General features: G+C 43.1%; 2 protein-coding genes across 4 annotated transcripts in view; one reads left to right on the top strand and one right to left on the bottom strand.

Moving 5' to 3' along the window:
* Nucleotides 1-152: 152 nt before the first annotated feature.
* On the top strand, nt 153-18,795 carry LOC108507652 (MOB-like protein phocein). Of its 3 annotated transcripts, XM_017835849.1 has the most exons (9): nt 153-284; nt 2,216-2,380; nt 10,793-10,855; nt 11,317-11,417; nt 12,608-12,650; nt 12,903-12,989; nt 14,528-14,607; nt 15,452-15,563; nt 16,451-18,795. In XM_017835849.1, exons 1-9 carry the CDS (start codon nt 282-284, stop codon nt 16,580-16,582), a joined length of 786 nt encoding a protein of 261 aa, XP_017691338.1. In that variant the 5' UTR covers nt 153-281; the 3' UTR covers nt 16,583-18,795. The 3 variants fall into 3 exon arrangements, with proteins under 3 accessions (XP_017691338.1, XP_017691329.1, XP_017691320.1); XM_017835831.1 differs by lacking the exons at nt 153-284; nt 2,216-2,380 and adding an exon at nt 8,855-8,976; XM_017835840.1 differs by lacking the exons at nt 10,793-10,855; nt 11,317-11,417; nt 12,608-12,650; ... (2 more) ...; nt 15,452-15,563; nt 16,451-18,795 and adding exons at nt 3,448-3,537; nt 4,101-4,459 and having other exon boundaries at nt 154-284.
* RFTN2 (raftlin family member 2) overlaps nt 18,784-18,942 on the bottom strand; it is a 31,883-nt gene continuing 31,724 nt past the window's right edge. The window contains exon 10 of the mRNA XM_017835797.1: nt 18,784-18,920. The gene's annotated coding sequence lies outside the window, so the exon portion shown is untranslated. The remainder of the gene's footprint in view (nt 18,921-18,942) is intronic.

Below are 18,942 nucleotides of genomic sequence, written 5' to 3' on the forward strand. Positions count from 1 at the left end.
CAGAGGTGAACTGACCTCACTTCCGGGTAGGGCCCGGCCCGGGGCGCGGCGGGCGCTGTGCGGCGGGTCCGCAGTGCCGCCGGAGCGCGGCCGCCGCCGGGACCGGGACGTAGCCCCAGCAGTCGAAAACAAACGGTGGCCCTGAAGGCATCCGGGGCTGGCGCGGGGGGAGATGGCCCCGCCGGGGGGCGTGGCGCGAGGCGCGCATGCGCAGATCATGACCTTCTTCACGTGTGTGTTGGCGGCAGCGCGGTCAGTGGTGCGGGCAGAGCGGCAGCGCCATGGTGAGTGAGGGAGGGAGGGAGCGGGCAGCGCTGGGGCCGCCGCCCGAGCGCCGCTGCACCTCCTGTCTCGCAGGGCGCGCCCAGTGCCGTGGGCACCGACACCTTGCAGGGCCCGGCGGCGCCCCTGCTCGTCCCCCCGGCGCGGCCAGCTGCCGGGCTCCTGAGTAGCCGCGGCCGCATCGCCGCGCACGGGTGTGCCCGGTCCGTGCCGCGGGCAGCGCCGAAGGCGGGCGGGCGGGCGGGCGGGCGGGAGGCAAGGAGAGAAGGAATAAGGGAAGGGGAGGTGGCGGGCGGGCAGCGCCGCAAGGTCACGCAGAACGTGCGGCAGAAGCGGCCACACCGTCAGACGCGGGGGCTGCGGCCGGGACGTGTCGGGGGTTCGCAGGGGCCGCCTTTGGCTGCCCAGAAACGCCATCGGAAGGTTCCTCCCGCCGCGATGGTGGGAGCAGCCCGGGGACAGCGGCTTTGCGGGGAGGGCCGTACAGGCCACGGCGTGATCCTGCAGGAACAGAAATGAACCTTCTATGCTGCACTCCTGGGCGCTCCTGCTGTGTGCTCTGTAACAGTTTTTATAGAGAACTTACACTGAGGAACAACTGGGTAAAGACTGCACTGCCCCCGTTCTTTCAGCGATATTGATTTTTACGATAATTGTGACGTGAAGAATTGCAACTTAGTGTAAAATGTTCATGGTCGTAAGTCTGGCAGTTTTATTTCTGTGAAACAGCATCTCTGATCCTCTTTTTTAAGAGATGTTCTGTCTTTACAGAATGAAAACTGACACAATAGGCAACCTTTTTGCCTTTTCCCTTTGTTGTCTTTCATCACTGTGGCAGTGACATCGGTTGGAGGGACACACGTCTTTCATGCGCTGTCTTTTGTTCGAGCTCTGCCTGTAACTGTGTTTTCTCCCACTTGTGTGTGTGTTGGTGAGTGCCAGCGAAGGGCACACGGATGCCAGGCCCTTGTTTCTAGGTCTTTCGAGTGTGGGCTCTGGGTACCTGTCTAGCGGAGCAGGAGCTCCATGTGACTTGGCAAGTTGCCATACCTATCCTTATAAATCAAAGCAAGTTCCTTCTTCCTGACCCCTGCTCCTTGGGATAAATGCATGTGCTTGCATATATCTAGCACGTGGGAATTAAACTGATATTTCTGAAATGCAGACAAGGAGCAGTGAGTAGTTCCAAAAAAAACCTCAAAACCAAATGCGAGGAAAAACCCCAAAGAACACTCAACAAAAAAGCCCACCCTGACTCTGTTTAAGCAGAGGCAGATACAGAAGCAGTTGAGCAGAAGTGTGCCTACCTTCCTATTTCCAGGGGCTTGAACCTAAACTTTCTTGTAAAATCTATTTGTAGAAGTCAGTACAAGTAACTTGACAAGGCTCAGACTCCTGGATTTTCATGTACCATTACATGAAAGGTTAAGTCTTCAAAGCACCTGAAAAAGACTGACAAGGGGCCACACAGTTGGACTTCTGCTTCTTTACTTTAAGCCACTCCACAAATACAGATGCAACTGTCCCAAGGGGTCCTTAATAATCTTCACATCTGGTTGTGAACTGAATAAATACAGTTCATATAATCAATAGTTGTGCTCACAGCACTATAAGAGTTAAGGGTTTGGGGTTAAAAGCCTGCAGAGCTTTCCAGCCAGAGGAGTCTGCTCCATCTGTGGGTGGTTTATTGCCCAGCTGGAGAACATCTTCCTAAGGCTGAACTGTCAGGATTGCCCAGCATCTGCCTGTGCCTTTAGCAATTTCTGATGCAATCAGAGGTAGTATTTGCTTGCTGCTGTTAAATAAATGCCTAGTGGTTTTCTCAAACTATTAATTTATCCCGTAAGAGAAATCACTATGTCTTGGGGTTTTTTTTAAACTTGTTTTTTTTTTCTAATAGTCCTCTTGTTACAATGTACAATTACTTCCCCAGGCGGGAAAAGCATTCAGGAAATTTCTTCCCCTCTTTGATCGTGTACTGGTCGAACGGTGTGCGGCCGAGACAGTAACCAAAGGAGGAATCATGATACCAGAAAAATCTCAAGGAAAGGTGCTGCAAGCAACAGTAGTAGCAGTTGGATCTGGAGCCAGAGGAAAGGTAACTATCCTGAAGCATTCCATTTGGGTAGAATTAGTAATGGGATGGTAGTAGCTGGAATATTGCCATAGGAATGGGGTGGTTATAGTGCAAATGTGATAGCTCACAAAAATGGGTGACTGGTGGCTGAAGTTGGAAGTACAGATTCAGAAAGGAAGTGGAAATTCTCCTAACTGTCTCTGGCCTGGAATTCCAGCATTCCTTTCATTAGTTGTAAAACAGAGTGGGGTTTTTTTTGTGGTCCTGGAAGGACCATCAGACTTTGTTAAAATTACGACATGCCCAAATTTCTGTAACTTGAGAAGGGTGGAATCCCTGAATGTGGTATTTTGTGCTGTGCAAAATGTTACTGTCCATAAGGATTAGGCTTATTGGACTAAACAAAATTGGGAATCAAAACAAATAAGCATCATATAACTTTGTTAATTTTGCACATTGATTACATATCCAGAAACCATAAAAGAAAACAGTCTTCACAAAAATGCCACTGGCTGTGGGCTTCAGCATCAGAAGGGCTTTTTCTCCACCAAGGCAGTGTTGAGTTAGCAGCAACACTGGAAAACAGGTTAAATTTCAACCTGGGCATGTTGACTTGGCCCTTCTTTACCATGAGCCCCTCCATACATACCCTGCTGGTTTGCGTCACTGTCTGATTTTTAAAGCTTTATGTTGTGAAATGGTGATAATATTTGACTAACGTGTTAATGTTTCATTTATAATGCAAAAATTTAATTAAACTTTATCAGGTGTTTCTAAACAACTGATTTGGCAGAAACAGTGACAAGTTGATCAAAGTAACAAAGATGGGAAGGTGCTTTTAACTGGCACTTGGAGAAATTAGCCTTGGCTATAGGATACAGAAATGGACTTTCCCCCTTGATTTTACAAAGGGGTTTCATGGTCCTTTAAGTGAAGTCCTGTTCAGTGTGTCAAATAAAGACCTCACAGTACTTACAGTCAAAACTAAATACAGAGTTGTTGTGATTTCCTGAACTTTTTTTAATATGTGGATGGATCGTTGTAGTTTAGAGGAATTCTAAGAATTTCTTTTTTTTTATCTCCTTCAGAATGGTGAGATTCAGCCAGTGAGTGTAAAAGTTGGTGAAAAGGTTTTGCTACCAGAATATGGCGGTACTAAGATTGTACTAGAAGACAAGGTAGGTTTCCCAACTTTGTGAGAGCAAATTAGGCTGGTTCTCCAGATGCCACACTGCCTGTAATAAACACTGGAGTTACTTTGTAGTGTTAGCAGCGTTCCAGAAATGCAGGGGTTGGCATTCAAATGGGAGCAGGGGGATCCAGCCACCTTCTGGTACCTGTGGTATTTGCTACTTTGGCCCCTGCATAAAAGGAAACCTCTGATCTGATCTTTGCTGAGTGGACAGAATGGTTCCATATGTCAAGCAGATCACAGGGAACCCAAAATGGCTCTGAAATTACTGGGGTTATCCTTGCTTTTGACAGGCAAAGCTTGCAGAATTGTTTTCTCACGGTTCTTGTGCTTCCCGCTACTAAAAGTAGTAAGTTGGTAGCTCTCCAAAGAGTATCTTATGAACAAAAAGAATGTTTTCCAGACTAGCTCTATATGTTGACTTCTTGGTTAGCTCACTTTTGCTCTTGTACTTCATGACTGTGATAACCCTGACCTCAGAACAAAACAGGCTTTGCAAACCAACAAAAAACCTGCTATGTCAGATACTAATGTTTCTTTTCTTTGCAGGACTACTACTTGTTTAGAGATGGTGACATTCTTGGGAAATACTTGGACTAAACCTGTTGCAGTATCAGTCATCCATTCCACTAAAATGCTGAAATTTTTCTTTCATCATGTAAATAATGTCCTTTATTTTATAATAAGCAGGCATTGAATCTTTGAAATAACTTGTGATCTCACTGTAAGGATGGAACACAAATAAAAATATGTACAGTCAGAAATCAGTTATCTTGCTTGAGTTCCATTGAACAGTGAAATTTGGATGACCACCAACCAGCCTTAATTATTCCAAACAACACCATTTTATATCCTTATCTCTGTAATGAGGTTGTAAAGGTCTTTACAATAAACTTATAAAACTCTTCTGCTTCTGTCTCAGTTTCTGCTGTTGCTCAGTGAAACTGAGTCTCAACTGTGTAATGAATAATCTCTCTGAAACTTTCAATTGTAATAATATGTTATTTTCCCCAAATGAGTGTAAAAGGGCTATCAGGCAGATGCAGTCATGCTGGGCCTTTCAGCTATCTCCCTTGCACATTGAACTCCTGAGACAGCATGGAGGGGGTTAACTTCCCTTATCTGAAGACCCCGAAACACTGGAAGGTTAAAGCACACAAAGCACCCTGCCACAACCAGCCTGTCCCACGGGAGAATGGAGGAGCTTGGTACTAGTCCTGTCTGTGCTAGAACTGAATCACCCAGTTCATTGATGAAGCAGATAAGAATGGTTATTCTTGCTTATCTCTCAGTGAATTTTGTCAATAGAAAATTACTTCCCCACACCAGTCAGGCAGAAATGAGGCTAATGCTGAGCTTCAGTGAAGTTTCTTTAGTGATTACTATGCTGTTGCACCCAGATCTCCAGCTTTCCCATGCCTCAGTAGAGACCTGATTTCACAAACTGATTTCCTTTATACTTAGCACACCATTCTTAAATAGCAAGACATTTACTCAAGTAATGCTGAAGTCATCAGATTTGCATATTTCTAGCCACTCTGTCTCGCCTTGAAAAAGATTCAAGGTTGTTCGTGCAGGAGTACACAAATCTGCACTTTACACACTGTTTCTAGTGACACTTTGACAGCTGGTGTGGGTACAGTGACCTAGTGCAATCTAAGAACACACTGTTAAGATGCTCTTGGTGTAGTCTGAGTGAAGTAAGTCAGTGTATGACTTACTGCTGCTGAAACTATTGACTGTAGTTGAACTGAACTTCTTTGCCATTCCATTCAAGCTGATAAATCAACACTGCTAGATACATTATAACCCTTATTCTGGAAGTAACACCAAAGAACTGTGATGAAAAATGTTTTCAGGACTCCGTTCAGCAGCTGCACTAGGGAGGGACTTGAGCTCTGACACGCAGTCTATTTTGAACATTTGAATATGTTTGTAGTCTGCAACAATGTATTTTCTGCCAACAGAAAATTCCTCCATCAGCTGAACTTGAGCACAGAGGTGAGCTGGAGCCACATTTTTCCCTAGATTGCAGTGATCCCCCAGCTGTCCCACTAGGAGCTGCATTTGACAGTCTTGGCTGCAATGTCTTTTGTTCCCCACAGCCCTGGGGGGGTTGGCTGGTTACCCCTGCCTGCTCTGGAGCTGCAGGCAAACCAGGCACTAGTCCAGTGGTTCAATTTGCGCTGAACTGTGTACTGACAGAGGAAGTGCTAAATTAATAAAAATACATGTTTTAGTATAAAACATGAAATTTGCCCTATTGGCGTTTTCCTTCAGTAGTTCCAGCACTGCACGTCAGAGCTGAAACTTAAGATAACCACAGGACAAGTACCTTGAAAGACAATTGATTGTGTAATGAAACACAAACTCCCTGAGAAGCATTATCTCCCCCTAGAGCCAGCAGGCTTTTATCTTCCACGATAAGGTAGGCGGTCTGGTGCAGTTACATACCAAAGAGGGGAAGGTATTTTAGATATTTCCAAACTACTTAGGGAAACTAGAGCCCCATCCCAATGAGAAAAAAAATGCAGTAGGAATTAACTCCCAACGGAGAAATGTTTAGGCCTGACATTTCAGCATTTCTTTCCATGATGGCTTTTAGAGATGAATTAAGTAGGATCACTGATGTCTCACCACACAAGCCTGGCTGCCCCCAGCTCTGCCTCCAGCCCATGCTTTCAGCCCCAGCAGATTTTCAGCAGCTTGATACCGTGCTTATTTAGTAAAATATCTAGCATGGCTGTATCTACCAGTGTTTACATAACTGATTAAAACCAGAGGTCACACTTAGATGGAAATAAGTAATTTACAGATGTGGGGGAAAAATAGCATTCCTAAGCCTAATCAAATTGAGGACATGCTTGAACATCTGCTGGATGGACAGACAGGGAACATTCTATTCTTGCACTGTGAGGCTATCACTGCAAGCAAGGACAAGGCTACTGCTGCATAGCCAAGGTGATCCATCTGCTGTTACTGTCTTTTAGTCCGTGACTGCATGCCAAATTCTGTATCCCTCAGGTTCTACAGAGGAGGACAGAATCAATCACAAATCCTCTTTATCTGCTGTGTTGTTCCTGTGGGAATTTAGGCTTCTTTATTCCACTGTTTTCTAGATTATTTCAGAACTTCAATTTTAGCATAAATGTTGCATGTTGCCCTACCTGCCTTTTTGGGGGAATACAGTCCTTTTCCACCTTTCTTCAGTCTATCTGAATCATAAAAAACCAAGATGGATTCCCCCTCCTTTTGTGACTTTCCTGTCTTAACATTTCAGAACAGTTTCCATGAGCAGCAGCTTTACTATTTTCAGAAAGCTTTTATCATCCTGGTTATGTTATCCTGCCACGGTAAAACAAGGATGAAACATTTACATGCCAACAGAGAAGAAAGGAAGGCCAGGGCTCCAACAACACATGAAGGGTTAGTAAGATTTTGGCCAAATATTCAATTTTTCATTCTTGAAAGCCATGAGGCAATGAGGACCAGCTGAATCAAAACCCCGAAATTAACGTTGATCAGATTTTGTTTAAAAGCAACTTTAAATCCAATAAAATAATGAGCAGCTTTCAGGAACACAGGGTTAATTATCAAGAGGCAACATGAGATACCCTACAGACTTCAACATCTTAATAAACAGGGCAGATTTCTTTCCTCTTTTCTACAAAACCCTGAGCCAGTTGCAGATTAAACTAACAGATACATATTTCTCTCTGAGAGGTATTTCTTCACAGTCAGATTTATTTCCATTTTAAAAGCAAGATGGCCATGAAATAAAAGTCAGAGACAAATGGAAATGTCAAATCCCCAACTCTCCTGTGCTAGAGATACCAGTTAAACCTTGAATATGATGAAAGGGAAAGAAAAAGAAAACAAACAAAAAATAACCCAAACAAGCTGCTGAATTTTGAAGGACTTAGCTAGAAGTGCTTTTATTTTGAGACTAATTGTAATATCAATCTCATAAAAAATTAATGTCAGAATACAGCTGACCTCATGAGGTGAGAGGACATTTATACCCTTCATTCTAATACACCAATTTCCCTGAACATTTTTAACCTTTTGATGGTTCCTTGCACAAGCTGAGTTTCGCCACACGACCCCAGCAGCTAACTAACATCTCTGGGGCAGCAGTGCCGACCAGCAGTAAAAAAGTAACTAATGCAAACTGAACTCGGGCGCCTGAAGTCAGGAGCCAGCCCTGTGTTACAGTGTAACCTGTGGGTTAGCCGGGCCAGGCGGTGACCCGGGCACCCATTTCTCCTCGCTCCCACATTGCCCAGCTTTCAGCTCTTCCCTGGCCTCCAGAACACCGCAGGGTCCTGCCCATGGCATTGCCCAAGCAAAGCCAGGGTTCAAAGTGCACTTCTCTTTCTGATGGGAAAGCCTATTTAGACATTTTCCAATGTTTTCAATCTAGAAATGTTTCACAAACTTAACGGTCTGTGGGTAGAAGGAAGAGGTTTTAACAGGGGGAAGCACGTGTTATTTAGAGCAAATTAATTGAGTGAGGGGGGGAACTGTACACAGCATTCACCCTGTACGGTGGTGGAAGCAGGGGCAGCACCAGGTACAATCCTTCTCCACTTCTCAGGACACAACACACACCTGCAACCACTTATTCACTGTTTGGATAAGGGAGGTGTCTCACCTGTGCCTTGCTGCTTCACAGCCTCTCAGACTGAACCAATTCACCCTCCCTTACTCTGTACTCCTTTCTGCCATCTATTCCCTAGAAACAGGGAAGCTTCCAAAATATTTTCTTCCTGCTAATCCTGCGGAAATAACATGAGCCAAACATGGTCTTCCAAAATGTTTACTTGCTTGTTCTTCGCTTAACAACTGTATATTTCGAATATAGGAGCTGGAATGTTTTTTAAATTCACACCGTTTGTTTCATACAGAACTCCACGGACTGTGCGGAGACAAGACAGGACTGACTGACCTTGCGGGGGCGCCCGCACAGCCAGGGCTGCCGGGGGGATGGATGCTGATGAAACAGGGTGAAATCCGCAGGGTGGATTTCCTCAGCAACCACTCCGCTCCACAAACCCGGCAGCTCGTTCGCCGCTGCAGCCGCCGGAGCCGTGCCCCCCTCCCGGCCGCGCGTGTGTGCGGGGTGTCGCTGCTGCCCCTCAGGAGAACAAAGCTCTGCCCTGGGGAAAGGGGACCTGCGGCCGCCCGCACGGCGCTGCCCCACAGGGAAGGGGATGGGAGGGGGCGGGAATGTTGAGGGGGCTGGCGCTGGGGCCGAGGCCGCCCCTCAGGGCCGCCCCGCCCGCTCTCGCGAGAAGCCGCTCCCGCCCCCCCGCGCGGCCCCGGGCACATCCGGGCCCCGCGGCACATCCGGGCCGCGCTCGCCATGGTCATGGCGGAGGGCACGGCCGTGCTGCGGCGGAACCGCCCGGGCACCAAGGCGCAGGTGAGCCCCCGCCGCTGCCCCGCGGCCCCCGGGCGGGCACGGGCAGCGCCGCTGTCGAGGCGCCGGCACCCGCCGGCCCGGCGGGGCGGTGTCGCGGGCCACGCCGGGCCTGCCGGGACTGGGGCGGGCGGCGGCGGCCCCGCTGCGGGGATCGCTTTGTTGCCGCCGGGGGGGAGCGGAGCGGGGACGGCGGCGGCTCCTTCCCCTCGGACCCGGCGGGTCGGCGCCGCCCCCCGGGGCTGCCGGGCTCGGGGCGGGGGCTCGGGCCGCGTTCGGCCTGATGGGTGAGGGACCGGGCGGGCGCCTCGGCGGGCCGGGCGCACTGTGACAGCCGGGCCCGGGCGCTGCTCCCCGGGCCCTGCGGGCGGGGCGGCTCCCAGCGCTGGCAGGCACTGCCGGTGTTGTTAGTAAAACACGGAACGCACGGCCCGACAGGGAGCCCACCCACCGTGTGCCGCACCTGCCGGCCCATCCCACAGGGGAGTCATCCTGCCCTTACGTAACTGCGCTCCCGGCACAGGGAGCCGCTGGTGTCACATCGCCTCTCTTCATCGAAACTAAATTCGTGTGTTTTGGGGTCTCGAGGTCAGCTGGAAAAGGCACGTCTCGCTTCAGAGATGTGATCTGTGAGGCCTTGATGTGAGACTTTTACTCTGCTTTTGGAAGGAGAGCTCACGGTCAGAACGGAGCAGTGTATGACACAAGGTGTTTCCTCCTTTTATCATGAGGTGTCGAAGTAAAACTATTACACAACCATGTAAATCAGTTCATTCTATAGGTGTTTACTCTGTGAATGAGATGGAATGTTGTGTGCCTTTCATAAATTTGGGGTTATCCTGAAAAACAGTAAGCTGGACAGGGACCTAGATTTTGTCAAATATTATGAAATTCATGTAGGTTGAAGAGTTTTGTGTATAGCGATGATTAATTTTTTTATAAACATGATTTCTTTTTTTTTTTGATTACACTGGTATAGTTATTAATTGTGTGAATACAATTAGTTGATGATATTTCAGCCGTGGGTATTCCCTGTAGGTATTTTCTCCAGAGGTGACTTATTCTCTCAGGAGCAGATTGCTGAGCTTTGCAGCTGGGACATTTTCACTGAGTCACTGAACCTGCTGGGATAGCCAAGGCACACTGATGTGCAGATCTCTGGATGGTATGAGGGAGTAGCTCTACATTTTAGATACAGAAAACGCAGAGTAAGAAAACGCCTGTGTGGGATGGTCGTAGGAGCAGCAGATGGGAATTGCTGCAGAACGCTGAGGTGAAACTTGGGGAGGGTTTTGTCACTAGCAGGGCTGACGACCATCCAGGTACTGACCTAGGGTCAGTGGTACCACGTTAGGCCAACATGGCATTACAGCTCAGTTCAGAGAAGATGTTCTCAGTGCTGTGTCATTGCTGGGATTTTTAGTTTTATAACCATTGTACAGTGCTGCTCTCTACAGACCTCTTTTCTTCCCCATTCCTACCTGGGGAAATGGGCACTCTGTGCAGTATTTAATGTTAGAAATCCAGGCTCAGTGGGTGTTACAGCAAGGCGTGGAGAAGTGATGATGTTCACATGCCGAGTCACAAAGAACTTTCATTTCAAGATGTTCTACTATTGCAACGTGAGGAGCGTGAATCCCGTCTCACCCTGTTCCTGCCAGGACTGTGTGCCAGGACCTGCTTCTGTTAAGATGGAGCTTCCTGCAATTGTATAAACTCCATCTATTTTCCTGCATGGTCAAGCTTGTTGTAGGCTGTGCATTTTTATTCTTCCCTCTCTAGGTTTGTTAAATTGCTTTAAACTTTTTTTTTTTAACAGGATTTCTATAACTGGCCTGATGAATCCTTTGAAGAAATGGATAGTACATTAGCTGTTCAGCAGGTATTCTTACTTACATGAAATGTTGTTAATGACGTCATCCTATTTATCTGCTTCGGATGTTGCTGCACAGCAGTGAATTTCACAAGCAGCAATTTATATTAAAAAACTGTAATTGTGTTAGTAGAAATAACTGGAATTCCCATGTCTGGTTTAAACAAATCAGATTTAAGAAAATAGTGGGGGTTCCTATGAGGTTTGGGGTTTTTTTTTGACATACATGTTGTAAAAAAGCTGTAAAATTTACCCATTCTTTTAACTTTTTTAATTGAAGAAAAGCCTTTTTCAGATCTGGCATTTTTTAATACCCATTTTCTTACCCCACCCCATCTACTCTTTAACTTTTTAGTCTGTCAATCACTTCTTAAAGAGAAAACTAAGTCCCTCAAAGATGTAATGCCCTAGATATCCCGTCTTACTATAATTACAACAAGCTCTAGATTTCTTCCCCCTCCCTCTCCTAGTATATTCAACAAAACATAAGGGCAGACTGTTCCAACATTGATAAGATCCTCGAACCTCCTGAAGGCCAGGATGAAGGCGTATGGAAGTATGAACATTTAAGGTAAGAATCCATCTTCTGTCAACGTTGTGTCTTGGTTCTGAGTTTTGTTCACCGACAGTGGTAGTGAGTCTATTGGAATGTGACAGATCAAAAGTAACCTGATTTTTCTGCTATGGAGTATGGGTATTATTTTCTGGATTCCCTGTTCTTTCCAAAGATTTATAATGCATTCTGATCTAGTGCTTTTGATGTTTTTTTAAGACAATGTTAAGTCACTTCAAAAGCTGTATTGTCTTGAATATGAAAATATAGTCATGAATTTCCATAGCACCTTCTCATAGTGTCATCAGTTCTTCATCTCTGCTGATTGGGAATGTGATTTCCACATGCTCTCAGTGCTTTTTCTGAAACTTGCAGAAAAATAGGCTTTAGCTGGGAAAGCAGGAGTACCTGTGTCCTGGTTTTTATGTTTCTCATAAGTGTATCTTCTGAGTTTATCAAATACACTTTCAAGAATAAGAACAGTTCCAAGCTCCTCCTAGATTTATACACCTTGACGTTTTGCCTCCTCTTTTCTTTTTCTCTTCTCTGGTCTGGAATAGTTCTAATAGATACAGAGAATCCTCAAGAAAGGAAAAAGTGTACATACACAATTGCAAAAGACACATTTTAAGGATTTCCCCTGTCCTTTCACATACACCAAAAAGCTTGGTAGATTCATGGAAGTGACTTGTCAGTAAATACTTGTCAGTTTTGGAAAATTGTTATTCAGATTTTCTTGTAGGATGGAGGGGGAAATTTTCATAAGTTAAAGAATGCACTTCCAGATTTATTCCAGTGAAAACAGTATTTTCAGAAGTCCCATTCTGATAATGATCTGTGGTAGGACTTTAGCCACTGATATTATTACAAGTACATCTCAGAAGGATGGAATGATCCAGCTGTATGAGTTTAAAACTTTCACTCTTAAGAAATTAATTTTATTGAAGTGTCTTTTTTTTTTTTTTTAGTCTATATTTGTGAAATAGCACTTGCTTTCATAACAAAGCTGGTATCTTAAACACTCACTAAATTATTAAGCTCAGCCTGTACTGTCAGTTAAGAATTAAAATAAAATTGTTTAGCTGAATAAAAAAAAAGCATCTACTGGTGTTAAGAAGATGAGAATGTATACCCTGTTTTTTATGAGATATTTCCAGTGAATAAACAAATAGTTGATTTTTATGCTGCTGTGTTCAAATTTTTTTTAGACAATTCTGCCTTGAGCTCAATGGATTAGCTGTCAAGCTTCAGGTAATTCTTTTCTTGAGACTTTTATACTGTATGGGGGGGAGACTTTTTGTATTGTGTAGATGTGGAGTTTGCAGAGCTTTCCTCTAAATTTATACACACAGACCTAACCAGTGGTTTGAGGTAAGAGTTTTGTAGGGTTTTATTCTGGCAAATAACCCTTTTTTGTGGGGGACAGGGCAAGAAAGTGATTTGAAAAGATGAGCTCATTTTTGCTGCTGGGTGGTTTTCTTAACTGAACAATTGCTTTAACAGAGTGAATGTCACCCTGACACATGTACTCAGATGACAGCAACTGAACAATGGATTTTCCTTTGTGCAGCTCATAAAACTCCCAAAGAGGTATGAATGTATTTTGGAAAACTAAATCACTGAGCCCAGTGCTGTAGGAGTTTTTTTCACAGCTGGTGTGTTCATGATAGCTGGCTCCCTACTCAAACCAAGTGCTTATGTGGGTTAGGAATATCACTTGAGCTGTTCCTCTTTGCCACTCCGTAGTGTTTTACAAAAGAACAGGATGAGGTAAGAAGGAACTGCTTTTTAGCTCAGTATTTGTGACTCTGCACATTCCTCTCTTTTCTTTACTAATTTGTGCCGAGCCAGCCTGAAACTCCAGGGAAAAAGCTCTTTGCTTAATGGATGGAAGAGTACATGCTGAGAACAGGTTGTCCTCTTCAGATTTTGGCCTTGATCCACAGTGTAAGCCTGACACTCAGGAAGTGACTGCATGTGCACAGTCTTAGGGGAGTTACTCCTAAAAGGTAGTGGAGCCATAAAAATGCTTCATGTTGAGTGGGTTTATCAGCATGGCAGTAGCTCATCTCCCTCAGTGTCCTGTTACTTCAAACTTTGTTCAGATCTTCTGTTGAACAACTTGATAAATTTTTTTTGCCCTCAGAAGGTGTCTGTTACTATTGGTTATGGCAGTAGTGCAGTCTGTCATATTTAGCTTTGTATTCATCTTCCTGAATGCGGGTATTGGTTCTTTTTCATCTTATCCCTTTTGTCCTGTAAGCTTTTTTTCCTTTTTGTTCTGCTTTTAATTTCCTGAGATGTCTTGATTTAGCTCTGAAGGCCAACTTCTTTCCCCCTCCCTCCTTGAAGCCCTGTCCCCACTCGGTATATTGGCATGTCTGGCAGTAAGTGTTTTACTCAGCTGGACCGGAGAACTTTGGGCTGCTCTTTACCTCAGCATGCAGCACTCATCTCCTGTTCTCCACCTCAGTGCTATCTACCTGGTAATGGTCACATGGAACTCGACCTGCTGACAGAAATGTACAGCTGAGAAGTCTTTTCCTGAAACTGGTGAACAGCAACATGGACAGACATTCTTGCTCTCAGCCCGTCTTTACTTTCTTCCTTCTCCTGTACCTGACTGCAGAGCCAGGGCTTGGCTTGTTATACACGTAGTTACACTCATGATTCTAGTTTTCTTTGCCAAGGGAAAAAACATGGATAGATTTAGGTGCAGGTTTGGGTTGAGAGCCTGTAAAGAGTGAGTCCGGCAACTTGACTATGTGGGAAACAAATGAACTGTGAGGTAACAATCATCTTTCAGTGCACTTCCAGCATGTATTCTTCTTATACACCGTTACTTACAGAGATGCATAAAATTCACTTACTCATGTGCATAATTACATTTCCATAGTAAATTTTTTTCTTGAAATAATTTACATGGGTTGTGAAACAGAGGAAAGAAATGGCTCGCTTAAGGAGGAAATGTAGTTATACCTCCAGAAGCAATGTGAAACTTCTGGGAATAAAAATGACCAGTGAATTTAAAAGCATCAGGAGACATAACTAAAATGCTTCTTTTTAAACCAGTTCTATGACAAGAGCATGTGCTCATACTTGTGCTCACTCCCTGTCTGTTTCTGTAGTGTCCTGCTATAGACTACACCAGGCACACACTTGATGGAGCTGCATGTCTTCTGAATAGCAATAAATATTTCCCCAGCAGGTAAAAACACTTTCTCTTGGGAGGAGGGAGGGAGGAGGTGGCACCTGACACTCAAAAAACACATGGAAAGGTGTAATTCATTTTTCATGGACTACTGCTGGAACTATCAGAAGTCCTGCATCTGTCACAAGCTGGTAGGCCTATTGCCACTTTTAAGCCAAGGAAAAATTGCTTATTTAAACAGTTTGCCATTTACTGGACCTGACAGATGCTTTTTAGGGGGAAACTGTTTTACTAATACCTGTTAGTGTTATGGGGCTTCTATGGGAGTAGTGCCCACCAAAATAACAGGCTCGCCTTTAGAGAGATGCTGCAGCTCTAAGGACTTAAAACAGTAGGACAGGAAAGCTTCCAGAGGCCAACACCAGTGTACTGACTGTGGGACAGAGCAACCACACAAGACAGAGACTGAGTGTACTGAATGGGCAGCTCACATCACAGAAACCTCCCTAGAGAAGTCAAGATTACACTGCTTTAGGAATCCAGTATTGACAAGGAAGTACAACTGGAAGTCTTTTTTTTTTTCTTTGCCCATCAATGCTGGAAACCAGAAATCCAGTCTTCACTGGAATAAGTGATGACGATTAACTACATGCAAAACTGGTTTTGTAGTCAGAGTACAATCTGTAATTTGTAAAAACTTAAAATTTGTAAGTGTGGAGCTTTCACCAACATTTTTACTTTGCTTCCAAAAATAAGCAATTGCAGACACAGATATCTGCAATACTTAAGTCTAAATTCCATGTGCAATATGCATACAGTATAGTTTTAACAACCAGAATTCATGTCAGTGTGTATCTCACTCATTAGATCTGTTATGTAACCTTTCTCCTGGTGCTTACAGGGTTAGCATAAAGGAATCCTCTGTAGCCAAATTAGGATCAGTGTGCCGAAGGATTTACAGAATATTTTCACACGCTTATTTTCATCACCGGCAGATATTTGATGAATATGAAGTAAGTAGTTTCAAATTACATCGTGAAAGCAGGGCATTTACTGAAGTTACAGCTGTGATATAATTGTATAAGACATCTCAGTCCTACCAGAAGATCTATATTCAAGTGAAGAACTGATTATAGTAGATTCCAGTTTTACAATAACTGAAAAGCTGTTATACATTCACATAAAAATTCATTTATATTATTAGTTACCTGATTATGTTTTCCCTTCATTTTGGGATAAAAGGTCAAAATTTCAGGCTTTTTATACAAAGAACTCAAATTCATCTTGTTTTCAAGATTCTGAATGTATTCAAGCACTTGATGTAGTTAGTACTGCTAATACATATATTATATATATAGATATATAGCCTGTACAAGTTAAGGAATTTTAATTGTAAAACTAGAGAAAAGGAGTGACTGGTGGCAGCTTGTGCACCTCCAGTAACCTTTTTTTGTTTGTTTTTGTTATGGGAAAGTAGAAATTAATAGATAAAAAGGAGATAAGGAGTGTAGCTGGATATAAAAGGAAGCCTTTGCCAAATCCCTCTTAAAGTTGCTGGAACAGCTGTGGAATGGCTGTGCCCTGTTTTGTTTGCAGTAGTACATGCAGGAGGAATTGCAGAACTGTATTGACATTTAAATATATTCTTATCTAAGTGCTGTTAAATTGAGCTGTGACTTAAACTTCAGTAGGTTTTTTATTAATTGCAGTAACTAAGCAAACAGTAAAGATACAAGGAAGCAGTTAAAAATGTACTATTTAAGCATGACTATTTCTTTGTAAGACTTGTAAATCTAATGCGACAATTACATATAAGCAGGGGTTTTTTTTATGTTCTTCCTAATTGTTTAAAATAATCCTTCTGTACATACTGTTTTTTTCCCCTTTTTTTCATCTCCAGAATGAAACTTTCTTGTGTCACCGGTTCACTAAGTTTGTGATGAAGTATAATCTGATGTCCAAGGATAACCTGATTGTACCGATTTTGGAAGAAGAAGTGCAAAATTCAGTGTCAGGGGAAAGTGAGGCATGATGGGACCAGCAGTACAGAAGCCTGTACTGAATAAAAACAAAACATTAATGACGTACTGTATATATCATTTTAGACACTTCAATCACGTATCTTCATAGCTTTGTTTAGTACACTTTTTGTATGCTGTGTGCATTGCCTTTTAATATGGGAAATACTCTTAAGTTATTCATGAGCTGTATATTCATCAATGTGGCACTCATGGTTTTTAAATAAAAGTAGTAGTATCTGTTTATAATGCCTGTTAATAAAAGAATTTACAGTTCTCTAAAACTGCTGCTAAACAATCATTGAATCACAATCCTGAAGAGGTGTCTGATTGGGTGGGGAAAACAGTGAGATGAAGATTTCACACCAAGCCATGTTGTAATGCAGTACCTATATTAAGTCTTAGTTCAAAGATTATCACCTTAAATATATAATTCTGCAAGGGTCTCCTTGCAATGTAGCTTGCTCCTAATTTACCTTTTATTTTTTTAAGATGGCTTTGTAGATTTACTTCTGGATGTGCATATTGCTGTATGTGTATATCCAAATGCTAACAGGATCTATAGTATTAACCCAAAGGACAATTTCACTATGCTATTGAACATATATATTCTTGATATATATCTAACACACTTTCTGGACTTGTTTTTTTGTTAACAGTGGAGGTTTGTGTACAGCAGGGGCCAGGTGCTGTCCTGTTAAGGCAGACTTGACTTCTCCAGTGCACAACCTCTCTAAAGAATACCTGTGCGTATTGGTGGCAACTGCTTACAGATTATACCTCAACTACTCATGTTACACTACATAACACACTAGCATGGTCTCTGCTTGTGTTCCTAGAACAAACATTAAGTACCTGAAATAATGAATGCCATTCTTTGCAAGAGCTAATCATGTTTTCAACATACATTTGTTTCTCTTCATTCCATCTGAATTATACTGACAGAAAGATTTGGATTCATGCTTCTGTTCCCTATTAGATGTTTATTTGAAGCTGTGTTTGCAGATTTGCAATAACTGACAATTTCCATGAGTGCTGCTGAACTGTGTTATGTCTAGAATGATAGAACTAAATGTTTTAGAGATGCATATAACAGAAATACTGCTAAGTGTACATGAATGCAGGGTCTAAAAGCAGTAGCAGTGTTCCTATATTAAATGAATTTCGCATAGCTGTTTAAGAAGTTAGCTGGTTGTTTCTCTCTGAGGTTGCCAGGAGCCCTCTTTATTTCTTTCAGCAGGTCAGAATGGGCTAGCTCAGCTGGTTTCAATAATTTACACTTTGTTTTCTACATTATATTTACATGGAAAGAAGGGAGTCCACCTATTTTTATTGTCTTTTTTCATAATATACTAAACATGCCTTAAATTCTATGTTTCTTTATATGAATCAAGCACACCTCAAGCAACTGTATCACCTGGATGTAAAGGGAATTTAAACAATGAGAAAATAGACTAAGCTTAAGTACTTCAACAGCTGTATTCTTCAGCAGCTCTTTTTGTCTCATGTTTATCATTGTAATTGCAGGGTAATTGCATGAGATGTTGTCTGAGTGAAAGTAGCTTTAGTTGCTGTCTATACACTTAGCTGTAACTGGCCTTGTATAGACTGGGTTAACCTGATTTTGACAGATACCTTGAAGTTTGTACTGCAGGTAGGAGAACTGCATTCTGGAGGTAGCAAAATGTATTTAGCTTTGTTACAGTCTGCTCTGGGACCATCCTCTGTCCACTGACTCTGCACGTGTATAGCGGCTACAGTGACTGAGACAGGCAAAAACATGTAACTGGTGTTGCTAATTATATTTCCTCTGCAAAATTGAAAGAAAATGATGTGGTGCTCAGGACTGCATTAAAATTTTAAACCTCTTCCTCTTACGCTTTAAGAGTTTCACTTCAAAATAAGACTCGGGAAGTTTTAATCCTGTTTATTCTCATTCAGATTTGCACTGTAAAGTTGACTTGCTATACTAAGCTGATTTTATATATAAGGCCTAAGTGAGACACTGCTTGTATTTTCCCTTGCTATTGTTTACATGAGTACTGTGTACACACATGTGCCTGGATGGTACCATAAAACTTCAGTTAGCCTAAGCAAACCATTGATTTGTCTAATAAATATTAACACATTTAATTTAGACTCTACATAATAGGGAAACTGAGACTGTCTTTGAACTATATTGTAAAAAAAAGGATGAAATTAAACTGTTTCTTTATCCATACTACGATATTTTGGCAAGTTATTCTCACTTTTCATGTCGTCCAAGAATGCAGCAACCGCGTGCTTCCAAGAGAACCTTCAGTGCTCTCTCCCCTCTGCTACAAGGTGTGCTGAAGTCAAGTTGTATGTTTTCTTTCAAAAGTAGAGAAATGCA

The sequence above is a fragment of the Lepidothrix coronata genome, unplaced genomic scaffold (assembly GCF_001604755.1).
Source record: "Lepidothrix coronata isolate B3197 unplaced genomic scaffold, Lepidothrix_coronata-1.0 Scaffold7, whole genome shotgun sequence".
NCBI classification, from domain to species: Eukaryota; Metazoa; Chordata; class Aves; order Passeriformes; family Pipridae; genus Lepidothrix; species Lepidothrix coronata.